The sequence below is a fragment of the Pseudorasbora parva genome, chromosome 1 (assembly GCF_024679245.1).
Source record: "Pseudorasbora parva isolate DD20220531a chromosome 1, ASM2467924v1, whole genome shotgun sequence".
Classification (NCBI taxonomy): Eukaryota; Metazoa; Chordata; class Actinopteri; order Cypriniformes; family Gobionidae; genus Pseudorasbora; species Pseudorasbora parva.
Genome location: NC_090172.1, coordinates 57,762,288 through 57,789,921, shown reverse-complemented (window position 1 = coordinate 57,789,921; position 27,634 = coordinate 57,762,288). Strand labels below are relative to the sequence as shown.

Here is a 27,634-nt window from a genome sequence, read left to right as displayed (position 1 = left end):
AAAAGACAGCAGAATAGAATAGAATAGAATAGAATAGAATAGAATAGAATAGAATAGAATAGAATAGAATAGAATAGAATAGACACCAATATTTTCCATGGTTTCCAGTTTACTACAGAGACTGAGTGATTATTTTATGTTGTATTCTTTTCTATAATGCTAGGCCTATATGAGCTTTATAAAACACAGCAGAATGAATAGAATAGAATAGAATAGAATAGAATAGAATAGAATAGAATAGAATAGAATAGAATAGAATAGAATAGACAGATATTTACCAACCATAGCATCCACTGTTTCGTTTACTGGCGAGACTGGGCGAGGCGAGACTTTTCATCTTTAGTAAATGATGGGTCATATCAACTATCAGTCCATTGAAAGATGTGGCCGTGGGCGTGTCCGTCCAGTGCGCTAAAATAGTTCGGCCAATGGGACGGGACCACGTTTGTCGACAAACACGGATGTCATCGCGCTGAAATGTAGGGCGATTTGAATTGTACACCTAAGAGGTCCAGCGAGAGCATACCTCCAAAAGTACGTGGCCGACAGCTGTTGTGCTCAGTCAGTCACACGGGCAAAGAAACAACTCACTACAAAGTATAATACACTTGTTCTTTACAGAGTGTTGATTATTGAGAGACACACGGAACTAAAGTTTCGCATTCCTTTATTCAACTCGGACATATTTATAACCCGGACTACAGAAACATCTCCTTACCAAGTATGCCGGATATGCCGCGGTGATGGTGATCTGCGTATAAATACTCGTTTTCTCACATTGCTTGTTGTGGATCACAGTGGAAAGACGTACGGTTGTGTGATAGATGCCATCATGGATTCGGGACGACGGAGAGGTTTAAACAGTGTCCTGTCCTCCCTGTCTCTGCTCTGTGTGGTCCTGGACCTACAGCTGGACGGTGAGATTTTACTCTTCTAATCCCATTCATGAGATTTTGTTTATATGCAAAGGAATTTAGGTTTTGTCAGGTTGCCTGTACTAAGCTGTCAGGGAGTCTTTGGACACGTAAGTTACCATGTTAATAGTATTACCACTTAAAATATCATTGTATATGGTAAACATGAGATATAACACCATGGCATCATCATCTGATATTATCACTCTATCATGAGACCTTCACAGGAAGAAATGGGCTTATAAAACTTATGAGATGACTATCTAGAGAGAATTTGAATCATGTCATCTGATACTGTATTGACAGCTCGGTAGGATTTGAAACACAGACATTATTAAAAAAATTATCTGGCTTTAGGGTCTGACTTTATGCAAAAAGAAAACCACAAATGTTATTTTTGGATATGCACTATGGTAATGCTGTTTTATACATTTAATCATAATTTGTTTGAGGCGTAGAAGTGATAATTGTGTTTTTATTTTTTTGTGTGTATTACCGCTATCTTCCTTGACTTTAAAGTTGGTAATATTGTACAGTTTAAGCTTTTAACAATCTAAAACAGAAGCCTTACTAGAGTAAGTAGAGGTGTTAGTCATTTTAGGTTTTGTTTTCCAGAACAGCCAAGGTGGTTTGCATGCATACTTTCACTTTTTGTGCTGCCATTGTGAAATGAAACACAATATGCATATGGAATCCTTAAAGTAGTTTTGCTTGTATAATATTACAGAAAGTCTTACCCATTTGGAAATGGAGATGTAAACAAAAAGCATGCAAACTTAATCCCATCAGGCCGACCGGGGTTTTTCAAAGCTGCCACAGGAAGCAGCTGTTGTCTTTTGTAAGTCCAGTGCCATGTATAAGTCGCTTCTTTTTAGGTGTGTTAGGTGCCACACCTGTTGAGATCGAGCATCATCTGGAAATGGGCCGTAAGCTGCTGGCAGCCGGACAGCTGGCTGAGGCCCTGTCTCACTATCATTCAGCTGTGGGTAAGACAGACAGACAAACAGACACACTCACACTCACACACATGAAAGCCAAACTACTGTGTGAAAGATTAGGGTCAAATAAATGCAGCAGAATTTTGTATTTAGTACAATTTTAATAATCAGATTTTAGTAATCAGAATTTAGTAATCAGTACTAAATTGCATTTAGGTTGATTTTATTGTTTTAGACAATTCAATATTCAGTTGCACTTCATTAACAAATGCAAACTTCTTTAATAGAGGGCGACTCTAAGAACTACCTGACATACTACAAACGGGCTGCTGTTTTCCTGGCCATGGGCAAATCCAAGTCAGCGCTGCCAGACCTGACCCAAGCCATTCAGCTCAAGCCAGACTTCCTTGCTGTGAGTTACATTTTGTTGCTGTGAACGTAATATCGTACAGGGTTATAGGTGACAGTCCAGTATAAACACTCAGTATGGTGTGTACATGTTTTCAGGCCAGACTGCAGAGGGGTAATATTCTGCTGAAACAGGGAAGTACTCAAGAGGCCAGAGAAGACTTCCAAGCAGTAGTGAGTGCAACAATTCCCTTAAAGGGACAGTTCACCCTAAAATGAAAATTACGTCATCTTTTACTCACCCTGGTGTTGTTGTAAAGGCCCTGATATACTCACAGTGAAGTTCTATTTCATTTAGGTGTAAAACGAAGTTCGAAGTAAGCGAACAGCAATATACTGTTAGCGAACACCCAACGCCACCCACTCAGCTGAGAGCAACGGTTAGATGAATATGTAAATATGTGCTGCTCTCGTTCTTCTCAATAACAAAATAAACACACAACAACAACAAAAACAGCAAGCATTTTAATAAAGCATAGGAAAATCATCAGATCATAGCAAGAGTTCTGCATATCGACACTCTAGTAGTCACGTCATGTTTATATAGCACTCTATATAATAGATAGCTTAAAACCAAGCTGCTTTATCGTATTAATAATAATTCATTTTCTACTAGCAGCTCTCCAGTGTGTTCAAGTTTTCACTCTCGTAAATCTGACCTCGACAGACTCAAGAGGAGAAATGAAGCGGAAAATGTGAAAGAAGGCGGAGCCTCTGCGCACACTTACCTACAAGATGTGAAATCAAGATGAATGAAATGCACAAAATATAATAATCTGTGTACTTTCTTCACTGAGTTGAATATCTACGGACTGGAGCTCCAGGTGTCAGTCAGAATGATAGTTGACAGAAGTGACGTAACTTCTTGTTGCGATGAACAACAGATATATTCACCTCAGAGAAGAAGGTATATGGATATATTTCATGTGGCATTTTTGACATTCGTGATTTTTTTCGCATCATGTGTGCTTTTTCTGGGCGAGACGGAGTGAACTGCAGCGCATGAACACACAGTTGAGCACAGAAGACCAACGGCCAAGGCCACGATTTCCATTAAATAAAACATTACATCTTGGTTTGCTTTTCACAGAAACAAGGCATACAGTTGTTACGACCCCTGGCTGAAGGGAAGCAACAAAAACAAGAGACACACACAAACCAAATATTAAGCTAAAAAAATATGTTTCTTAACTAATAAATGAAGGTAACATTAACAATTTAAGAAGATCATGTTTCTGTGTCCGTCAGTAACATCAGTGAGTAGGGCAAAATGCATGGGTGAAAGTGAAATACGATGTTGTATAAATACGAGCATAAATGCAGAACAAAACCATAACATAAGCATAGTCCAAAACCAAACAAAGACCAAAAACCAAAGATCCCCAAAGTTCCTCCAAATCCCACTTGGCTCAACTGGAGATCTGTTTTTAAAGAAGCCTGAAGTACTGGTTACAGGTGTATCAATATGGGTGCCAAACAGCCACACCCAAGACCAACAGCAGAGGGCGTCACACAGTATTAGAACAGCACTAGGGCAAATAAATGGTGACACAATTTTCATTTTAGGGTGAACCATCCCTTTTAAAACCTGGCAGCTTTATTCTCAAACCAGATCACATTCTGCATCTACTTGTTCTTGCTCTGTTAACTTGTCTCTCTTGCAGCTGAAGCGTTCACCGGATCACGAGGAAGCACATGATCTGCTCCACAAGGCCGATGAGCTGGAGTTACTCCAGGAAGAGGCACATGAGGCCTATCACCACGGAGACTACTCCACTTCTGTCCAGGTGCTGGAGCGAGTCATAGAGGTGAGTTAGTCTGGAGAGCACAAATACACACGCGGCAACAGGTGTTGGTTATAGGAATATTAAAGGGAGTTAAAAGGATGGTAGGTATCATTTATTCATCCTCATGTTTTTCAAAGCCATTTGACTTTATTTTCTTCCATGAAACTCATTTTAGAAGTCATTTTCAGATCTCAGAGTGTTTTCCGTACAACAAAAATTGGTATGTGATTTATACTGCGAAGCCCCAAAAAGACGACACATTTTCATTAATGACATCTATAGAACTTGTGAACTGTATTGAAAGTAGAGCTGCACATTTACATTACATTTAATCATTTAGCAGATGATTTTATCCAAAGTGACTTACAAATGAGGAGAGAAATAGAAGCAATCAAGCTAACAATAGGGCAGCAATATGCAAGTGCCATGACTAGTCTAGCAGAATTTAACCTTTTATCACTTTATCGTTGTGGATCTCACTTCCCCTTATTTAAGTTGTTGAACTTAAAGGTGCAGAAAGTGATTTCTGAGAAATTTCTGATTTATTTTGAAAGTGTATCTGACCGAGCAGCACACAACACACTCATAGCCAATCAGCAGTAGGGGGCTTCAGTAGGGGGGAGAGAGTGAGTAAGAGGGAGATTTGAAGAAAGAAAGACTGTAGAAAGCGAGATGGCAGAGAGACATTACAAAAGAAAAAAAACTCAGAGGAATATCACTGGGAAAAGAAGAGTTATAAACAGGCAATAGGTTTAGGACCCGCATTAATATTAGAAAAGCTTTCCTGCACTGGAGAGACTGAAGTGGGAAGGCCTGAGAACAGATGAAGAAGTTTGGCTTGTTTCTGCTCATTACGAGAGTAACCTTGGTTTTGCTCTGTTTCACAGAATCAAGAAATGCAGTTGTTGTAAAGTTAGCTCTAGTAACAGGACAGTTTGAGTGTCATTGTTTGTCTGGAGCTGCTGGCGACTAATAACTCTTGCTTGTATTTAGTCTTGTATGTTCTTCCTTGTCGTTCATTTGTCATCTTCTTTCATTTTTTCGTAACGTCAGGGTATGTACGTGTATATGGTCCCAGTTCTGACTTCCACCACTGTCGTAAAGCCTATTCAGCTTCAGCTTTTATAGAGACCTCCACTCTTTCACCGTGTTTGTGCATTTTGGGGGCATAACAATGAAGGGAGGGGTGTGTTTGTTTGGGCTGATTTCAAATTTCAGCAATGTTTCTCAGAAATCGCACCTTTACTGCACCTTTAATGGTCCTACAAACAACACACAAAATAACATATCAAATGTTGCTGATAAGGCTTAAGATCTCTAGAGATTCAAAACCTCAGTGTGAACGCTTCTTGTAGTCATTTTCTCTTTGTTCCCCAGCTCTCTCCGTGGGACCCAGAGTCTCGGGAACTAAGAGCCGAGTGTTACATCCGCCTCGGGGAGCCACGGAAGGCCATTATGGACCTGACACCAACAACACGTCTCCGTGCGGACAATCGAGCTGGCTTCCTCAAACTCAGTCAACTTCATTACAGTTTAGGCGAGCATCAAGACTCACTTAAGTATGTACTGCAAGCTAAATGTCAAGTTGTCAGGCTTGTTTTGGAATGCTGAATGGTGGCTACATTTGGTTAGGAATTTATATAGACCGTTTCAAGGAAAATTCAAGGGTCTAGGGCTGTGCGATATTGAAGAAAAATGCGATATGCAATACCTTGTTAAATAATGCGATATTCAATATGCGATACGATATTGCTATTAGTGTGTAAAATCTATTTAAATTATATATTGAAAAATTATTTAAAAGCTGAAAATGATTTAAAAAAAAAATCACATTCTTTTAGTGTGTGTGTTTGGTAGTTTGAGTGTGTAACAAGACACGAAACAGAACTGAAGGGATCACACTTTCAGAGAGGTGGCTTGTGTGCACGTTTCATTGTGTGTGTCAGACAGCACAAGACGGCAAGGAGTTGTTTTTTCGCAAGTAATTGCATTTAATAACTCTTTTTAACTTCAAACAAGTCACATAAATAACAGTCGTGTGCCCAGTCGATTTTCTGCTATATGCCGACCTAAAACATACACTTTTCACAATATTTAAGTAGCCTATAAATCATTCAGATATTGCGTGTCATTGTGATATGCATATCGTGATATGTACATTTGCGATATTTCGATATATATTGCGCAGCCCTAGGTCATACCTGTCCGTAAAGTTGTCAATCCCACACTGACTGTGTGCACCTAGATTAAGTAATAGAAATACTTAATCAAACTTATTAACTTAATTTACTTTGATTCTAAAAGTTAAGATGTGTCTATCTTTTGCTGCTGTTCACTTCATCTTTCTCTCTTTGTTTCTGTTTTCAGTCAGGTCCGTGAGTGTCTGAAGCTGGATCAGGATGACAAGGAGTGTTTTGCCCACTACAAACAGGTCAAGAAGCTCAGCAAGCAGCTGGACTCTGCAGAAGAGCTGATCTCAGAACAGAGGTGCTGAAAACATCTCTTCCCCGTCACTTCTAGAAGTTTAATTTAGGTCTAGGCTCCACTTACCTCACTCAAAACTGGCAAAATATAGTATAATAAAATCATATAGTATAAAGTATAATATTTTATACTTGAGAAGGAAGTCTCTTATGCACAGCAAGACAGAATTTTGATATAATACAGTACAAACAGTAATGTTGTGAAGTATTATTACAGTTTTAAATTTAATTTATTTTTAAATGTAATTTTTTTCCTGTGATGGCAAAGCTGAATTTATCATCACTCCAGTTTTTAGTGTCACATGATCCTTCAGAAATCATTCTTATATGAGGATTTGCTGCTCACAAAACATTTTCTTTATTATTATTATTATTATTATCAGTGTTGAAAACAGTTTGAACAGAAAAACAGTAATGTTTTTGTGGAAACCGTGATTAAAAAAAACTGGATTCTTTGAACATAAAGTTAAAAAGAACAGTATTTATTTGAAATGGGGATCTACTGTCAATTGACAGTACTAAATTACTAGTGCTACTACTTTACTAAACTGATTTTTGTCCATTTAATGCATCCTTGCTGAATACAAGTGTTTTTTTTGCTCTTGATTGGCAGGTATCAGGAAGCCATTGATAAGTATGAGTCTGTGATGCGAACCGAGCCGAATGTTGCGTTCTACACTAATAAAGCAAAGGAGAGGATCTGTTTCTGCTTAGTCAAAGTATGTACATTATAAAATTTTATTGAGTCATTATGCTGTTATACTATATATTTAAAGGTGCACTATGCAACTTTCCGTCCTCTGGAGGGCGCCTATTCAAAACAAATGCGTAGTTTGATGACGCAAAGTGTGAGCGCAGCATCTTGGGAGATGTGGTCTTATCACAGCCGGTGGAAAACAGGACTCGGGCAGAAATCACGTTCATGCATGCAGTTATTAGCGTTACTGTAGTGTAAAGCAGAGCAGGACCGAGTGTTGTGGAGCTGAGCACGGCTGCTGGAGTGATTGTTAAACAAATACCCGCCTCGCGAATACCGGGACTTTTATTATGACGGCGTTCGCCTGCACTGATCCGCTCTTCCGGTTATGATTTTGAGGTAATGCAGCTCTGTTTATCATATTAGATACATTTAAGTTTGTCTAAAACGATGTTATGATTACTCTGGTAACGCAGATATGACGGGATTGACAGGCGAGTCCCTCAAACGCTATGCTGAAACGTCCCGGTCATTGGTTAATATAGCAATTTTCTCACAATTTACAAATAGTTGGAAACATCTGGGATATTTTAGGTACTTAACTGAACAAAATATATAACACCGGCCTAGTGGTTTTTGGATATTTTACTGCAAAAATACTACATAGTGCACCTTTAAAAGGACTGAAAGCCCTTCTAGTTACCATTAATGTGGTATGTGCTCTTTCACGTCATTAGAGGTGAATAATGCAAGAGCATTAAGACAAGTTCTAGTCTAGTTTTGGCGTCTAGCCTTCATCTCATCTCATTGGTTGTGGTTTTCTCTACCTCTCTCTTGTGACTCCTCCAGAAGAAGAGTGCTGAGGAAGCCTTAGACATTTGTTCAGAAGCTCACCAGAGAGAACCTCAGAATATCCACATCCTCCGGGACAGAGCGGAGGCCTACATCTTACTGCAGGAATATGAGAAAGGTAGTACGACACTCGTTTACTACATATAGACCCTCTTTACACCTGGTATTAAAGGTATGGTTCCGTGTTTTTTTCTAGGCTTGTGTTTATGGGGCACAGTATAACATGTCTTAATACTTCTTTTTTTTTTTTTTTTTTAAACATTCTATTTTTCTTATATTTGACCTTTATTTCACACCGCTGTCTCCACTGTCCTTTGAACGGCTCGACTGCTTCCTGCTTCTATGAAGCCCATCCCTCTGTAAAACGCAATGGTCTTAGATCGGTCAGATGGCCAAATGTAGTTTCCTGTATTTTTATTGGCTGAAGTGCCAAGCACAGGTTGTCCGGAAACGCCACGCCCCTTACCATTACGGGCAGAAGTCACATCTGCGGAGACTAGCGAGGGTTTATGATGTCACCAACCCAGGAAGAAGCTCGTTGTAGTCCAAACCGGCCGCTTTTGTAGGCAATAAACTGCCATAACTTTAAAAGACAATATCTCCGTTTGCATTGAACTTTCAGCGCTGTAACTTTGCAGATACTGTTCAAGCAGCAACATTACACACTAACTAAAGTTAAACAAGTGACATCGCATGCAACCACCCCTTTAAGATGCGTTTTGGTCGATCATGTTACAAGTGGATGAGGGAGACACATTCCTCTTTTAATTTGTTTCTTTTTTCCACTTTCAGCTAGGGCTGCACGATAAATCTTAATTTAACCGATTTGGCAAAAGCTGTGATTATTGAACGCTCAGCTTCTCAATGAAGCACAGCTGTGATCAGTAGTAAATGCTGCTCAAGCCAGAGGTAGCCAGCTCAAGGTACTCCAAATATGTGCTGCGGAAGTACAATAGTGCGTGTCATTCCCATCACTGTTTACTACTGATCACAGAGCTGCCCTGCACTGGCAAACTGCGCATAAAAAATAATTGCACCTTTGGCGGATTTCATAATCGCGATAAGCCAAATCGTGATGTGTGATTTCATGTTAATTGCGAATTTTTTTTCTTTTTTTTCCCCTCGTGCAGCCCTACTTTCAATCACTTCTGTCCTGATTTCTTTGAGGGGAGGGTCTATGGGCGTTGGGTAAATGTATGGGCCTTTTCAGATCTTTCGATCTAATCGACGTAAATTCACACGATTTACATATTAGCTCACCTGGAGACGATGGAAAAGCATACAGAGAGCAGCAGCTTGTGTTTCTGCACTGACAGCCTCAAGATCACGCCGAACGCTGTGAGTGTGTGTGTGTGTGTGTGTGTTGGAAATCAGGAATGGTGCGAGAACTGAGCTTGGGGCGTTTTTTTTGTCTTCAAACCAAACTTTGGTGTTCGGCCGACAAAGATTAAATCCCATCTGGCTAGCGCGCTTCCCATTATGTCCACGCATTAGGTCAGAAGGTGGAGAGTAGGCGTCTTTTGTGGCTGTTCGAACGCATTCAATCACATTAGTGTTTATGCTATAAAAGCAATCCGGTCGAATGCGTTTTGGACTACCTCTGGAAGTGGACAAAAGTCAAAGCATATTTTACTCCTGTATTTAGCGTCATCCCCTTGTAATCTGATCGATCAAAACATGTCTTAATACCAGGTGTAATTTAATTTTGTATGCATGAATGAGCTCCTGTTTATTCTTCTGTTCCTCTCCTCAGCTGTGGAAGATTATCAGGAGGCTCGGGAGTTTGATCAGGACAACCAAGAGATTCGTGAAGGTCTCGATCGAGCACAGAAGCTCCTCAAGCTCTCTCGCAAGAGGGACTATTACAAGATCCTGGGGGTCAGCAGGTAAGGCAATGATTAATGATCAGAATCCTGCTTTAAAATATGGCAGACAGTGTTAGGGGCCGACACATAGTGCGGGTAAGTGAAGTGAAGAAATAGGGAAAAAAAGTCTAGAGATGTGTTTTTTAAATTGAGCATTGTTGGAATGCCATGTCATGCACAAGACTTTACAAAAGACACGAGTGCAGTGGTCTGACATGTCCACCTTGCACATGCTTGCAGTGAAAAACAATGGACAATTAGAGCATCGAATAGAAAAACATGTTCTGTCTGTGCGACTTGTTATCTTTACAATTGTTCTATCATGATAATGCAGAAAAAATGGCCAAAGGTTGTTGCTGGGGCTTGTTGAGATCTTGTTAGTTCTGACGTCATGCCTCACCATTTCTGTGTTCAAACACTCTGTCAGATGCAAACAACAAACGGTGCTATTCGCTCACAGTGTGTTGTAATACTACTGAAACCCTAACCCTAACCTAACCTTTATCTAATACCAAAATGTTAGTTGGTCACACAGTGATTCATATTTTCTGAATAGTTAAAATATTGGTATCCAGGATGCCATAAGCATGGAGACTAGCATACACTGTGGCTGCGTCCGAAATCGAATACTTCCCTACTAGATAGCATGCAAAAAATAGCAGTTAAGTGACACATTTAAAGTTGGACTATGTAGTATTTTTGCAGTAAAATATCCAAAAACCACCTGCTCAGTGTTATATATTTTGTTCAGTTAGTACCTACAATATCCCAAATGTTTCCAACTATTTGTAAATTGTGAGAAAATTGCTATTTTAACCAAGGACCGGGGCAGGGCGTCTGTTATCTTTAACGTTGATAGGTCATGTGACAGTAGCATCATGGCGTATGTAGTACATCCGAATTTAATTTATACTACCAATATTCATATATATAGAACATACTTTTAACAGTCACAAACTAAGTTTCAAACCAAATGTAGTACCTGCTATACAGCATGCAATTTTGGATGCACCGTGTAAGTTTTTAAAAGCTTAGCTTAAATGTGTGATATGAATAAACATTGCTCATATGCAGGGCTGGACTGGGGCTAAAATTCGGCTCTGGCATACCCAGCACATCCGGCTCATGAGTTCCCTGTGAATGTTTTTGCTGGGGTATATAAATAAAACTAGGACAAGGACAAATAATGATAGATATTATCGAATTTGCTGCAAATGCAGATAAACTTAATATTGCTTTTTTTGTCACAGAGAAATGCCCTTGGCAGTAAAGCACTGATGATTTTGAGCTAGGATGCATTAAAGTAAATTTACTTCTTTTAAATTGTGTGATCATTTACTCACTCTCGTGTCGTTCCAAACCTGTATGACTTCTGTGAAACACAAAAGAAGATATTTTGATGAATGTTGGCAACCGAGCCATTTTGGTTAGGCTACCATTTGAATATTGTATGAACAAAAAAACAGACTCAAATTATTTTATTTTATGCTACACAGAAATAAATTCATTTAGGTTTGGAATGACATTAGGGTGAGTAAATGATCACATTTTTGGGTTGAACAATCATATTTTTCAAGAGTTAACACATCATTTAAGTAAGACACTGTTATCTATCTTTCATGAGGATATTAAATTTAATTAAATCTATTTAAAAAAAAAGTTAAAACTTTTAAAGAGGAAAAAAAGCTTTGTCCTTAATTCATGGGATCCAGACTTAAAGCTGTTTTATAGACTATAGTTTAACTGCAGACCAGTTTCATTCAAATGTAAAATCAAGGTAGTCACAGGGTAAAAAACATACTGTACAAACCTTGATCCTTATTATATGACTATATGGTTTCCAAGACTATATAAAACATATATAATAAACTATTATATTTGTAAGTAAAAAAATGTAAATACCTGTAGAAAATACGAAAACAGCCTCTATAAAAGTGATTTATATTCTGCAATATTAATTTATGTAATATAGCAACATTTTTAATAAATGTTTCTTCCAAAACACCATATTTCTTCGCTTTTAGTGGCTGCAGAGTAAGTTGTGGTTCTGCTAAAGTGAAGCGTTTGTGTGTATTGCCGTTGTCCACTTTACCTCGTCATGAATAGGCTACATGCTCGCGGCTGTTTTCAGCTGATTCACCACAGAACTGTAATGTTTCCGTATCACACGATTGTATAAAACAAAATAAGTCAAAGGGCCGTTCATAGAGCAGTATTTGCGCTGTGCGGATATTCGCTTTTTGCAGTTCCATGCGCTCAAATAATAAATAAATATCAAAAAGCGCCTAATATGGAGGGGAGGTCTCTCTCGCTTCGGCTTGTCAATTCAGAAGACAAACCAATGGGCCGCTGTCGCTGCATGTTGTCACTGGTTTTATGGGAAAATTTCAGGCTTGGCAAAATCGGAGGCTTGGATGCAGAAACAGTATTCTTTTTGTCAGAACTCAACAAGTAGATGGTAATAAGAATAGATAGCCAAATTAAGGTTGTTTAACAGAAATGCTTGTCTCTTTTCATTTGTTTTCAGGAGTGCCAACAAACAAGAAATAATAAAAGCCTACAGAAAGCTGGCTCAGCAGTGGCATCCTGATAATTTCCAGTCTGAAACAGACAAGAAAGAGGCAGAGAAAAAGTTTATTGATATTGCATCAGCAAAGGAAGTGCTCACAGATCCAGGTAAGAGAATATTAGGTGACACAAAATCATGTTAACATGGTTGTCAATTCTTTCCAATCAGTATGTTATTGAAAACTATTGTTAGTCAGTTTTTAAGTGCCCCTTTTTTGCCGTTTCAAATATTACCTTTCATGCGGTGTGTAATATTGCTGGGTTTGCAAAGTTTTATAGATCAAAGTGCATTACAAATAAAGTTGTGCCCTAAAAGCAAGAATCGATTCTGAACTGCAGAAATAAGTCATCAGTAATTCCACTCTCACTTCCTGTTATAAACCTACGTAGCTTTGTAACAAATTTAAGGTTGCCTGCGAACATCTACTCTGACCCGTAAACACTGTTGATGTAGCTGAGACTGGAAGAGTTTGGTTTGTGTTATCGGCATGTTGAGAAGACGCTGTAAGTGACCAGTCATACCAATCAGAGCAGAGTAGACCAATCACAACAGGCTGGGCCAACTGACCAATCAGAGCAGAGGAGGCTCCTGGAGAGGAGAGATTTAGAGAGACTGAGGACGCGTTGTCCCTCTCTACGCAGTTTAGCTGTTCGTCCACACACAAGCACAGTATCCGGTAACTGAGGTTGGTGAAGATTTTTACAAACTCGTTGTGTAGATGGTGAAACCGGAGATCTCGGCTTGTGAAGTCGAAGTGTGCCCCTTTGACGTCAGATTGTGTGCTGTTATCTCTTTTGTTTACATGAGTCGAGTCGTTGCAATGGCAGGTGGAGCTTTTAATAACTCTGCTAACAGCGCTTATCACATGTATACAGATACATGTGCAGTTATCTCATTGTATTGCAGAACAGAGGCGCCAGAATGCAATAATACAAAATAGTAAAGCAAGTGTGTGAAGCTATTACAGTCCACTTGGGCCCTGGCCCTGTGTATACGGTCTATGGTGTATACAGTCACCTGTCACTGAGTTCAAAGTAAAGGAACTTGAAGAAGGGTTTCACCGAACCCATTGCATCCCTCAGTGCATCGGTGCCGTATACCCGTGTGGAAATCAGGCAGCCAATGAGATATGTGCAATGTATATTAAAGCAACTGTATGTAAGAAATGTATTTTAATTAATCATGAAATGGCCCTGATATGTAACTAGACATTAATAAATCATATTAATTTTAAATACTTATATCACAGACAACAGTAGTCCGGCTAGGATATTGTCATTTAAAAGTTGTTGTTGCAGCCCTCAACTGATGTTGATGTTGACATGTTGTGTTTTGGCCTAAAGCTCTGCCCTCCATCTATCGACCAATCACAAAGTCAGTAGTGTTTTTGCATCCGGGTTGCCAGATCTGCTCTAGTTACCCCATCTGCAGCTACAAACGCTCCTGCTGATCCCGCAGCCAATCTGGCAACCTCGAGTCAGGGGGAGTGGGAGAGGGGGGATACACCTGCAGTACCAGTTTTGGGTTAATGCTAATCTGTTTTGGGAGCCCTCCAAAACAAAAACAGAAAACTTTAAAGTGGCATGACAGGGGCACTTTAACATTTTGTTTTTGCTTGGTTTATCGCTGATGTATTTTTTACCTTCAAATATATGTATTCTTCTTTGTTGTTTTCTGTACAGAAATGCGTCAGAAGTTTGATTCGGGCGAGGATCCTCTGGACCCTGAGAATCAGCAGGGTGGAGGAGGCGGAGGGCCCAGAGAATGGCCCTTTGGCTTCAACCCCTTTGAGGGCGGAAACTTCCACTTTAAGTTCCAGTACAACTAATAGCAGAGTGGCAGATGCAGTATAAACGGACAATGATTTGGAATAAGAAACATGGCTAGAGAACCTGCGTTTTCCAAACTGAGCTTTGGAGGAATCTTATCAAAGTTTTTTTGTTGTTGTTGTTGTTGAGACTTGAACCAACAGGCTTTTTTTTGACTTCTCCAGGAGAAAATTACTTGATCGGGCAAACGCCGTTAGTTTGGTGTTTGATTTACTCTGCTAAAAGACTTTCAATGGAGTCTAGTTGAACTTGGAGTCTTAAACCCAGCCGAGCCACTTCAGCTCGAAATGTTCTTTGACGTACGTGCCATCTCTAACTTTACTTTTTTTTCTTTTCCTGCTGCTTGCTTGTTTTCTTTAAATGACACTCCAGAATTTAGGGTTGTGGTTTCTTTTAGACTGTGCCATGTACCTCTGACACCAGTATGTCATATTTGCATTCTTAAAGTTTCAGCTCTGACATGCCGGCAGCCTTGAAAAAGATAAAGCAGTACTACACGCTTTTCAGGTAAAAGAGGTACCTTTTCTCATATCTTTCTCAACTTCAACCCCCCAGAAAGTTACCTGCCCTTGAGCTGCTTTATAGCCTGACCCTTTTGATCTGAAACCAGTTTGCACAATAGTTTTTTTACTGAAGTCTTTGTTTTTAAAGGTAACATTGCCGAATGTTTATGATCATTTTACAGCTGTTGCCAATGATAAATCAGATGACAGACTATGAAGCAGCCTTTATTTGGTCAATTTTTTGTCTAATTTATCAACAGGTCAATGTCCCACAACAATGCTTTGAAACTATTATGTAAACTTGATTAGTTACTTCTGCACTGTCTGATTTCAAGTTGAAGGTCAACCAACTTAAGCAATTAAGAGTTAGTGGGAAATAAATTAATATATACATGACATGCAGCTACTATTATTTAAAAGATTTGCAGTTTTTGGGGGTATACAGTTTTTAGTTTGTGCCGACATGCCAATGCAAATGTCTTCTTGACCTCAGTGATGTTAAGGACATTGGTCTTCCTAATGTTTTATGCTTGTTTTTCATTTGTTTTAAGATAAACACAATCATGAAAAACTCCAAGATATGCTGTACTTAAAAATGAATGGTGAAGACTCATTTATCAAGTGTCTTTGTTTATTTGCTAAGATGGATACATCTAAGAGATGCATTTTATATTATTCGATGAATTCATTAATTGAACTGAAAGTCAAGTGATGGGCAATTAGTCGGAAATTAGTTTTTGCAGGGTAGATGTCTGGTTAATGCATTAACTAATCTGAACTAATTGGATGTTATTATAAAGTGTTGCCAAACTAATTATGGCTGTGTCCGAAATTGACCCTGTATAGACCTTATTCACAGCAGCGCCATGACAGTACATTATCCCTCACAGACTCGCTTTCATTCCCAATTCCCGTTAAAATGGTCTTCCTGCTTAAGTGGAAATTACATTAATTAAATTATGCTTGTTTCAAGGCACTTCAGTGGGTCTTTAAATAAATAATGCACTATTTGAAGGGAAAGCTGATTGTTCACAACTGTAGTAAGTAACAAATATATGCTCAACGGCTAGAATACCCATAATGCCCTGTAAGAGTTTGCTAAGTTTCAATAACATCGAGCACCTGGCGCACTCTGTCCGAATTCACTCCCTCGTTTTCATTCACTCCTTTAAGTGGACTATATTAGTGGACACAGCCTATGAAAAATAGCGAATAAGGGGAAATAGCACCATTTGCGCCTCTGCGGTTGGAGGCTTCCGTAGGTGAGGCGCGCTCCTCAGTGCTTCAGTTACCACAGCAACCAGTTGGCTTGTGCCCGCTTCCGTAGCTGCAAATCAACAATGTAACAACAACCGGCTTCAACAGTGCCTACATACACTTTACTGAGCTCTAAAATAGGAATTTTGTTAAAATGCGTCGCCCAAAGTATTTCACGCCGAAGGAGGTGTCCCTCCACAACACAGTAAAAGATATATGGGTGTCGTATTTGGGCAAAGTGTACGATCTGACGCCACTGCTGGAGGAATATAAAGGTAAGTAACAGTTAACTCGTACCGTATCATAAAACAATTTAAACCATTTATTCAAAGCAGCATATTAAATTATCTCACTCTCTTTTATATTATAGGTGATGTGTTATTAAAACCTATTACAGAGTGTGCAGGAAAGGACATCAGTAACTGGTTTGATCCAAAGACAAAAGACGTAAGACAGAAACAGTGGGGGGAAAAACGGCTAAAAAAATAAGACCTGTATTTTTTTTATAAATCAAATGTAAATGTCTAATTTTTCTAATAGTCTAATATAATGTTTATTTAAACAGAAAAATTAGACAAGATTAAGTATAACTGAGACATAACTGGGATTAAGTATAACTGGGACACAAATATATTGTTTTTTTAAATTGTTACTAAGTTACCTTTAGTTCCTTCTTTTAGTGATTTTATATAAAATATCACTAAAAGAACTAAAGGTAACTTAGTAACAATTAAAAAAAAACAATATATTTTATTTGTGAACTGATGTTCAGCTGTTTTTAATAGTCAGCTTATTTTTGGATCATTAGTCATCAAGCTTTTAAACACTGATCACAGACACAAAGATGGAGCTATCTTTAATTTCACCAAACTATTTGCTCACTAAAAAAACTCCAGCAGTCATGTTTTCAGGCCATGTCAAGTCTGATTGCATTGATACCTGACTGTTTACTTAAATTTTAATTAGTATTCCCATTATCGCCATCATTTTGTTTATTCAGTCTGTTGCAAACACGCACGAAAAAGAGGTTTATCGCACTCCAATCATAACCAAGCGCATCCAGTCATTTCCTCCATTCACGTGACTCCCCCCCCCCCCCCATTTATTCTCAAATCTCAATTACCCCACGTGTAAAGGCTTCTGAGAGTCCGTTAAAAATCAATCGGCTCAGGGGAGGCGGACTCGTGCCATACCTTTACCTCCTGGTGTCACTTTAGAAAAACAAGAGGCAGTTACACTTTTTACTGTCACATTTTGTAGTATTTGCAATTGTTTTATATTTGCAATATAGATTATATCCTCATGCTATTTATTTTGAGGAGACACTGCCTCTCTTGCCGCCTTTGGAGAAAACGCCCCTGCCATAAGAGGACACAATAATTATTATTTTTTTGTTGTTGTAATTTTCCCCTTTTTTGTCACTATTTCTCACAATCTTTTGAATGACAACATTTTTATTACAAGATTATGTGGCTGATATACTTTGTTGATTATCAATGTTGTTTTCCCTTTTCAGATTCTTACCCATGTTGACCCGTTGACTGGCTGCATTAAATACTACACCCCTAGGGGGCGCGTCATACACATACCCCCTCCCTGCCCTCGCACCGACTGGGCCAATGACTTCGGGAAGCCGTGGTGGAGGGATAACCGCTATGAGGTTGGGCTGCTGTCTGCCAAAACACGCTGGATCCGCATTATCAACACCCTAACCTCCCAGGAGCAGAGGCTGGAGGTAGGCCAAGCATTACGCTGAGTCGCTGCCTCGTAGTTGCCACAAGCAGAAAATGTTAAACACACAATGCTGACTCATCTGCAAAATGATTTCAGGATTGTCTTTGGTTCACTGCAGTTTTTAAGGAGAAAATTTGCACCAATGGTTGATTTATGGATTTGCACATGGTTTGTGTTAAAGGGATAGTTCACTTTGAAATTAAATGTTGATATGTTTTAGCTTACCTCATGGGCATCCGAGATGTAGGAGTATTTGTTTCCCCAGTAGTTTCAATTTTGATCATTTTAGGTCAAACCGTTCTTGTCTGTGCCTCACATAATGCAGGTCTATGGTCACCACCTCAAAGAGCAGACACAGAGAAGTCCAAATTAAACAATCCCCCATCGTAAGTACACACTGATGGCCTAAGACACGAAACCAGCGGTTTGTGTGAGAAAACGAACAGTATTTATATTGTTTTTACCTCTTGTACACCACAGGAAACACGCACTTACGCCCTCGGATCAGTCGGAAGTAGTGGTGTCCAAGAGGTAAAAACCATATAAATACTAATTTCTCACACAAACCGCTGGTTTCGTGTCTTAGGCCTTCAGTGTGTACTTACGATGGGGGATTGTTTAATTTGGACTTCTCTGTGTATGCTCTTTGAGGTGGTGACCATAGACCTGCATTATGTGAGGCACAGACAAGAACGGTTTGACCTAAAATGATCAAAATTGAAACTACTGGGGAAACAAATACTCCTACATCTCGGATGCCCATGAGGTAAGCTAAAACATATCAACATTTAATTTCAAAGTGAACTATCCCTTTAAAGCATATTGAAAACACCATATAGACATAAACAACATTAAAGGGGTGGTTCTGTGTTTTTTTTTTTCTAGGCTTGGTTGTGTTTATGGGTTTTAACCCCTATGTGTTTATATTAAAAACACCATATTTTTCTTATATTTGACCTTTATTCCACACCGCTGTCTCCACTGTCCTTTGAAGGGCTCGTCTGCTTCCTGCTTCTATGAAGCCCATCCCTCTGTAAAACGCAATGGTCTTAGATCGGTCAGATGGCCAAATGTAGTTTCCTGTATTTTTATTGGCTGAAGTGCCAAGCACAGGTTGTCCGGAAACGCCACGCCCCTTACCATTAAGGGGCAGAAGTCACATCTACGGAGACTAGCGAGGGTTTATGATGTCACCAACCCAGGAAGAAGCTCGTTGTAGTCCAAACCGGCCGCTTTTGTAGGCAATAAACTACCATAACTTTAAAAGACATATTTCCGTTTGCATTGAACTTTCAGCGCTGTAACTTTGCAGATTCTGTTCAAGCAGCAACATTACACACTGACTAAGTTAAAAAAGTGACATCGCATGCAACCACCCCTTTAAAAACTTGTTTTCACCACAGGACGACTTTAAAGCATTCCTGATACAATGCCTGTTGTACTGCACAGATCTCATTCCTTATGTCATATTGCATGCTTGCACTACAGCATACTGAAGAGGGCAGGATTGCACAGTTTCTTTTATTTCTCGTTCATCCTCCCACCCACTTTTTTGTATCTGATCCTTTTTCCAGCTTGAGTGTGTGGTAATACAAGCGCTCTCAGACTGACCGTACTGATTTACTTGCTTCAGCAGCAACCAGGCAACCAGCTCTGGGCTGAACAAACATTTGCCAGTTTTCATTCAGCCCAGGTGCGGCTGCTTCTCCTTTTTAATGGAAGCTTTTTTCCACCATACAATAAAAAATATGAAAAGTTTTTTTAAATCTCACAATTCTGACTTTATTTCTTGCAATTGCGAGTTAAGATATAAACTCAGAATTGGGAGATATAAACTTGGAAGTTCAAGAAAAAAGTTTACAATATAAACTTGCTATTAAAAAAAAAGGCAAAATTGCAAGTTTACGTTGCAATTCTGACTTAATTGCTCGCAATAGCAAGTTCATATTTCACAATTCTGAGATTTTTCTCGCAATTGAGAATTTATATCTTGCGATTCTAATATAAACTCGCAATTGTGAAAATTTCTTGCATTATATCTTATAATTCTGAGGAAAAAAAGTCATAATTGCGAGAGATAAACTAAACTTGCAATTAAGACATTTTTCGCCACAATTGCGAATTAATATTTTGCAAGTCTGACTTTATTTCTCACAATTGGGAGTTTCAATATAACCTCAGAACCAGGAGATATGAACTCAGAATTGCAAGAAAAGAAAAAAAAGAAAAAAAATAATTATGAGAAATAAACCCATATCTGTTAGTTATTAGAGGTTATGTCTAATCTCGGAAATCTGACATCTTGCAATTACTGACTTTTTTTCGTACAATTCTGTAGCCTGCCGTGGTCATACTCAATTCTAGTCAGAATATGAGTCTGAAACTGCTGCATTGGTCTGTGATTATGGGGCGTGTTTAATGAAGGCAATTGGACAGACCGACAACCAATCAGAGCAACGAAGCGACGCATTGACAAATGTCAACAGAGCTCAACTGCACAGTGTTGCCAAGTCCGCGTTTTTTTCCGCAGGTTGTTTTCTATGTCCGCGGGTTAAAGCGACTATTATGTGATATAAACCCATGAGTGTGAGTTTTAGCAGGCAACCTTGCCAAAATAACACACATTTTACCCCCCAAACACCATTTTTTCCCCCGGAGAACCTCCCGAGAAGCTATTGTTTAGGGCTAGTAGTTGGTGGGTTTTGTTGTAAAAACTTGGCAACCCTGTCTGCACGCGTGCTGAAATACACAATCTTTGCCGGTGTTGTAAAAACATAAAATAATTTAATGATACACAGAGTACTTACCCAACATGATCATCATTTCTGAGAGAAATAGTGAAGGTGAATGCAGATACAAACAAGCTCTCCGTTTAGGATTCGAGTAAATATTATCCAAGCCCCTTTGATGACGTGGATGATTACGTTACTGTTGATCATCTGTCCGTCATCGCCTAAAGTCCGCCCTGATGATTTCATTGGTCCGAACAGTTTTTGTTCGGGGATAATTACTCCTCTATGGAGCGAGGCCAGACCGAACTGCCCGACCTAAAAATTATGTGGGCGGGGCTAAGTTCGGCTGGCATCCAGGCTAACAAAGAGTTTTTATCTCGTAATTTGGACTTTAGTTCTCACAATTGCGAGTTTAGATATAACCTTGGAATTGAGAGATATGAACTCGGAAGTGCAAGAAAGTTTTAATATAAACTCGCAATTGAGAATTTATATCTCACAATTATGACTTTTTCATCAGAATTGTGTTTATATCTCACAATACAGATTTTATAACTTACAATTACGAAATTATCTCTCACAATTATGAGATTTTTTTTTGTGAATTTTTAGATATTAACTCGGAATTCAGATTTTTTCCCCCACAATTCCAAGTTTAGAAATAACCTCAGAATTGTGAGATGTAAACTTGGAATTGTGATAAATAAGCACACAGTGCTGACATTTTTCTGGCCATTGGACAATTTATATCTTTCAGTTCTGACATTATTTCTTCGAATTGGGAGATATAAGCTTATAATTCTGGGGGAAAAAAAGGTAAAAATGATGAGATAAAAAGTCACAAGTTCTTTTTTTTTTAATTCCAGAAAAAATATTCCATATTAATATTCCAAGTAACATTGCTGGGATCAGTCCCGGAAAGCCCCCTGTGTGAACAAAAGCTGTGCTGTAGTGATGATACTGAAGCCGAGATCGTTAGTGTAACGGTATGTGATGTGCTAGTTTATGATCAAATCATTAAAAAATGCACAAGCGCGGTTTCTAGGGAGGGAAATCGCAGATCATAAGCAGACTTGAGACGCATGCACAGATTTCAGAAAATCACTGCCAGCATGAATGAACCAAAATCAAACGATCCCGGGACACATTCTCGGCGTGAAAGGGGCACATTTACACAGATATTGATAAAACAAACATATATTTGACGCAGATATTTCTTCTAAGCGGCTGTTTTCTGAACAGGTATGCTCAGAGGAGACCTTTGATGAGATTCTCCAGCGATACCTGCACTACAATTCCCATGCCTCAAGCTACACCTGGAAGCACAATGGCGTAAATTTGGACATGAGCAAGACGCTGAGTGAAAACGGCATCCCTGAAGAGGACGAGTTTTACTGCGGAAGCCCTGACTGTAACCTCTTCTCTCCATCCATATGTCTGTATTTTAACGACGACCTCACTGAACTCTAAAGACGTATGCATTAAAATGAACAATGGCATATAATTCATTAGAATACTGTATCCACTGCTAGCAAATTTATAGCCATCTGCGCAAGAACGCCACATCAACTATTCATGTGTTCAGTGCTTCATCGATTTCTGTCTGTGGTGATCTTATTGCAGCTCTCTGAGCTTCATCCAATCAAATGCTGTGCAACAGAATAAAAAAGATGAATGTCAGCCTACATAATAAACCCCTGAACCATAAAGTCTGGTGGTTGCCATGGTAATTGCTGGGAGGAAATGCAGCAGCTACTGTATTGTAGGCCACAGCGGGCTCTCAACCCTAATTAAGTAGAATTATATATGTATGCATGTACACAGAATTGATTTCATGCAGCCAACACATCAATGAAAACACTACTTTGAGATTCATTTTTGTGGTGCCGTTAACATCTGCAAATGTGCTTATTTTAGGAAAGCGGTTTCATTTGCTTTATGCACAAGACAGAACATCTAGAGCAGTGGTTTTCAAGCAGGGGATCGGGGCCCTCCAGGGGCCCCTGCACATTTCCAAGGGGGCTTAAAATTATATAAAAAAAGACAAATATAATTTAAAATAAGCTAAACAACTAAAAACTCAAGCTGTGAACTGATGTCATATTTCTTAATTCAGTTAATTCCCCCAAAACACCTGTCGTTTCGACTAAAGAGCCGGGCCCGCGACAACTTGTATAAGGAATTTTAAGTGTTATTTCTAGACCTGGTAAAGTCATGCAAATTAGTAAAATCTTAAAGTCATGGACATTTCTATAACAAATACACATTTCTAGTTATTGTCAAGCTCTAAAAACTTTTAATGGATAAAAATAGCTATATGTGAGTAAATAATAAATATATATATATATATATATATATATATATATATATATAATTTTTTTTAAAGTATTCACAAATGACTATAAAAGTCATGCCAATTCATTAATAATAAAATGTAAGCTGAAAAACTTGTCATTTTTATTTTAATTTTTTACAAATTATTTTAAGTTCTGTAAATGTTGCTATTATAAATTATTTTTAATTATTAATATTTATTAGTGAGGTCAAATTGAATAATCACGATTAATCACATCTTACATAAAAGTTTGTGTTTATATAATATATGTAATGTGTGTGTGTGTGTGTATAACACACATAGACACACACACGCATGTATGTAATATATATATATATATATATATACACACAAAATTGTATGTGATTAATTGTCATTATTCGATTTGACCTCACTAATGAATATTAAAAATCATTTATAATAGCAACCTTTACTTAAAACAATTAATATAATGATACAATTATTAATATAAACAAGTTTATATATTTACATTTTAATTAATTTATATTGTCACTCTTAGTTTCTGTAAATATTTGTATTTTATTTAATTTATACATTTTTATACTTTAGAAGTACCAGAAATATTGTGGGCTTCAAATATTGTCTTTGACAGTAGTGTCAGAAATGAACCGCTGATCTAGAATATGATAGGCATATATATATATATATATATATATATATATATATATATATATATATATATATATATATATATATATATATATATATATATATATATATATGTGTGTGTGTGTGTATAAGCCTATCATATTCTAGATCAGCGGTTCATATATATATATATATATATATATATATATATATATATATATATATATATATATATATATATATATATATATATATATATATGTATATAAAATCAAAGAAAGGGTATTTCAAACATGCATTAGCTGGTTTGCATGGATACTTGTGGCATTCATCGTTGAAAAGTGCCAGACTTTAGACTGCATTAGTGTATTTGTAAACTATTGGTGAAATCCAGCAGCTAAATATGTAGAATGATCTGTTCAATTTCTTTTTGATATTAATTTATTCTATCTTATACATCTCTAATACCTTGCTTTGTTCTGTCCTCGCCTCAAATAGTTAATTTTTAAGCAATGCAACATGATGTAAGTGTGGGCATGGCTGCGGCAGCGCTCCCCCCTCTAGCCAACCTCACATCAGCCCCTTCGCTCCAGTTCTTTTTTTTTTCTTCTTTTTTTTTTGTGGATTTGTTTTTACAAAGGTGGGGGCCTTAAAGAATATTAAGGTGGCCATGTTTGTTAGATTCGTGTTGCTCTCGGCATTTTGCGCGAGTGTTACTACGTGCACTTTCGGGAGAAAAAACAAACCCCATACAGTTACCAGGCAAGTCAGAAGCAGTGAGAGAGAAAGCGCACACAATAAAATGAGCTGAAATACAAGTTGCAATCAGATACACGCCCCCCCTACAGTAACAGTGTGATTATTTTAAAGGAGGGAGGGAGAAGGGATAGAGAGAGAGAGTGAGAGAAAAAAAGGAGGAGGAGAGGGGGGGCGTTCTGAAATAATATAGTCAGCCATTTTTATGTAAGGGGATTTTTCTTATTGGGGGGGGGGGGGGGGTTGTTAAAAAATAAATATAAGGGCGGCCATCTTTGTTTCTCTGCCTTGTAGTGTAAAATATTCCAAAACGCCCCCCACTTTTTGTGTGTCGATTTGAATATTAAATAAATATCATAATTCGGAAGGAATACACTTTTAGATCTCGCGGAACGGGGCCACCAGCGGGAATATAATGTCCTCTCTTCTCCGTTCTTGTGAGGAAGATGAGGGCACGGCGGTTAATTCCGAGGGAGGAGATTTTGATGAAGAAGAAGAAGACGACGGAGACCTGGACGAGAACGCAAGCGACATAAACTCGCCGGCGGCGCCTAGAGAAACTGCAGCAAGAGCCGCGCCAGGTACCGTACAGTCCGCGGCGCACACGGGAGCGCGCGTGGGGCTCAAAAACACATCTAAACAAACGCGAATCATCCTCAAACTGCCGCAGCGACACCCGCGCTACTGCATGCTTTATTGTGGATGCTCTAAAGCGCGTAGGAATTGTGCATGCTTTATTTATCCGCGTGCATTTCAGCAAAGAGTTGCATAGAGTTTGGCTAAAGTTGACCGATCCCCCCCCTCTGTCCCGTCTGTGTCATTCATCAGGTCTGTCATATGATGGTGCCTTTTCATCTCCCGCTGTGATCGGACAAAGGATCATTAAGATGCCACTACTCGTTTTTGTTGTTCTTTTGTTTGTGCACCCTGGATTTATTCCTTAAGGCAGGAGATAGAGAATAATAAACCGATGCATTGATCTAGAAAGAGGCGTGAGCGACAGGACTACCGCTTTGATTGTGACAATGTAAATAAACTTGACCCGACCCACTGCCGCCTGGTTCAGTAAAGGGCACAGATCTGTGCTGCGATGCTTTCACTTTGCTAGACTGTCACCAGCCCTCAGGCTTGTTTCGACTGGGTGACTGTGTCAATAAAACGCTACATTATTGCGTGCATCTAATGTGGTATGACATCAACAGATAGTGATGAGTCAAAAGTTTCCACTATTCGGTCGTTTAATGTGCCACACAGCATGCCATCTTATAGTGCACAAAGCGTATAAGTTATAAACAAGAGGCTCTGTCATATTATTATGAGGAAAATGACGATTACATTTATATGCATTTTATATACAATTATATAACTGGTAAAAATGCATGCTATTTAAAACTATATATATATATATATATATATATATATATATATATATATATATATATATATATATATATATATATATATATATAATTACTTGTTTTCTTAATTCAAACTTTTTTGCAACACTACACAAAAGGTATGTTTGGGGCCTCGTTTAGTGTGCGTCTCGTGCATTTCCCACAGCGTGTGTGAATCAGTTAGCACGCGCGTCCTGTCTCGCCCTCGCGACCTTCATCTGCGGTTCATCTGGTGGTCTGCTGCTCCCCAGGTGCAGGAGTTCACGACGAGGGGAAACATCAGCTCGGCTTGCGGCCTCTCAATCACCGAGCCTCGAGTGAGTGCCTCTGCCGCCTCTGGCTGCAGCGAGCGTGCCCCAGCAACAAAGACACTATCAAATCCAACTCATTTAACGCAGCGCAATGGCGATACTTCTGCGTTATGCTGTTAGTCTGTTAGTGCAGATACGGTGCTATGTTTATAAAAACAAGCTGTATAATGCAGTCTATAAAGTGAGTAGGCGTACTTATCTTATCTGATCCTAAAATCCCTGTAAACTAATGTAGTCAGGTTTATTTAGTCATATTAGATGATATTTTGCACATACAATATGTATTTTTGAACTGAAATGGACTAAAGGAATTGTTTATATGTTTCAACACAGAGCTGTCTGCTTTGAATGAAAGAACAAACGTTTTATTACATGGCTGCTGCTGTAAATTGTCACATGACTACAGCTGTTTAACTCCACTTTGCCCCTCTGAAAGATGATGTCTGTGTCAGGGCGCCTTTTATGGAAGCACACCATGGAACTTATTTGGAGTATATAGTAATATTAAACCATTTGGTTTAGATGTTACCACATGAAGCACATTTTTAGGTAAACTGACAACACATTTTGAGAGATTCAAAGATTTTATGAAGCGAGTTAATGCATCAATTCATTATGTTTTATTAAAAGGCGGCATGACTTTATTTACATGTATGCTGCCTTCACGTGCTATTGGAATTATCGTAAAAATGTATTTATTATATATGGTGTTTACCACTGAGAAGTTCTAATTGTGATGCTGCCTTCACATGCTATCGAAAATTTCATAATTCCCACTTCAGAATTCGTAATTACGAGCTTGTTACATTCAAGTGCTTTGTTGTCAGGATGAACAGGAATCATAGACGCAGCTTTATTGTTCCCTATTTATTGGGAAAATCTTATTAAAACTAACATTGTAGTATGTGGCACATGCACTGTCTGCAACTATAACATTTACAATGCCATATTCTGCAATTTCTGTCATATATGATATTTTCACCATGTAGGCTATAAAACATGTCCTCCATGATTCCTGTTCATCCTGACAACAAAGCACTTGAATGTAACAAGCTCGACTTCTGAAGGGGGGATTATGAAATTTCTGATATCATGTGAAGGCAGCATCACAGTTAGAACTTCTCAGTTGTAAACACTATATATATGTTGTTACATACACACAGTGGGGCAAAAAAGTATTTAGTCAGCCACCAATTGTGCAAGTTCTCCCACTTAAAAAGAAGAGAGAGGCATGTAATTTTTATCATAGGTACACTTCAGCTATGAGAGACAGAATGGGGGGAAAAATCCAGAAAATTACATTGTTTGATTGTTAAAGAATTTATTTGCAAATTATGGTGGAAAGTATTTGGTTAATAACAAAAGTTAATCTCAATACTTTGTTATATACCCTTTTTTGACAATGACAGAGGTCAAAGGTTTTCTGTAAGTCGCCACAAGATTTTTGCACACTGTTGCTGGTAGTTTGGCCCATTCCTCCATGCAGATCTCCTCTACAGCAGTGATGTTTTGGGTCTGTCACTGGGAAACGCAGATTTTCAACTCCCTCTAAAGATTATCGATGGGGTTGAGATCTGGAGACTCCAGCAGTGTGTTTGGGATATTTGTCATGCTGAAAGACCAAGCCACGTTTAATCTTCAATGCCCTTGCTGATGGA

General features: G+C 38.5%; 3 protein-coding genes across 5 annotated transcripts in view; all 3 read left to right on the top strand.

The window, feature by feature from the left end:
- Window positions 1–699: 699 nt before the first annotated feature.
- Window positions 700–15,458, top strand: dnajc3b (DnaJ (Hsp40) homolog, subfamily C, member 3b). Its single transcript, XM_067446462.1, has 12 exons — window positions 700–917; window positions 1,790–1,900; window positions 2,140–2,264; window positions 2,360–2,434; window positions 3,925–4,068; window positions 5,425–5,606; window positions 6,415–6,534; window positions 7,144–7,249; window positions 8,077–8,197; window positions 9,833–9,965; window positions 12,472–12,620; window positions 14,196–15,458. The coding sequence occupies exons 1-12, from the start codon at window positions 833–835 to the stop codon at window positions 14,339–14,341; spliced, it is 1,497 nt and encodes a 498-aa protein (XP_067302563.1). The 5' UTR covers window positions 700–832; the 3' UTR covers window positions 14,342–15,458.
- Window positions 15,459–15,784: 326 nt separating this feature from the next.
- On the top strand, window positions 15,785–22,260 carry cyb5d1 (cytochrome b5 domain containing 1). The gene is made up of 4 exons (XM_067446475.1): window positions 15,785–16,377; window positions 16,473–16,549; window positions 17,619–17,837; window positions 21,811–22,260. The coding sequence occupies exons 1-4, from the start codon at window positions 16,257–16,259 to the stop codon at window positions 22,036–22,038; spliced, it is 645 nt and encodes a 214-aa protein (XP_067302576.1). The 5' UTR covers window positions 15,785–16,256; the 3' UTR covers window positions 22,039–22,260.
- A 2,262-nt stretch (window positions 22,261–24,522) lies between these two features.
- The window catches only part of chd3 (chromodomain helicase DNA binding protein 3), a 100,291-nt gene continuing 97,179 nt past the window's right edge, over window positions 24,523–27,634 (top strand). For all 3 annotated transcript variants that reach the window (XM_067446450.1, XM_067446442.1, XM_067446433.1), the window contains exon 1: window positions 24,523–24,849. In XM_067446450.1, the coding sequence (XP_067302551.1) occupies window positions 24,684–24,849 (166 nt within the window). In that variant the 5' untranslated portion in view covers window positions 24,523–24,683. The remainder of the gene's footprint in view (window positions 24,850–27,634) is intronic.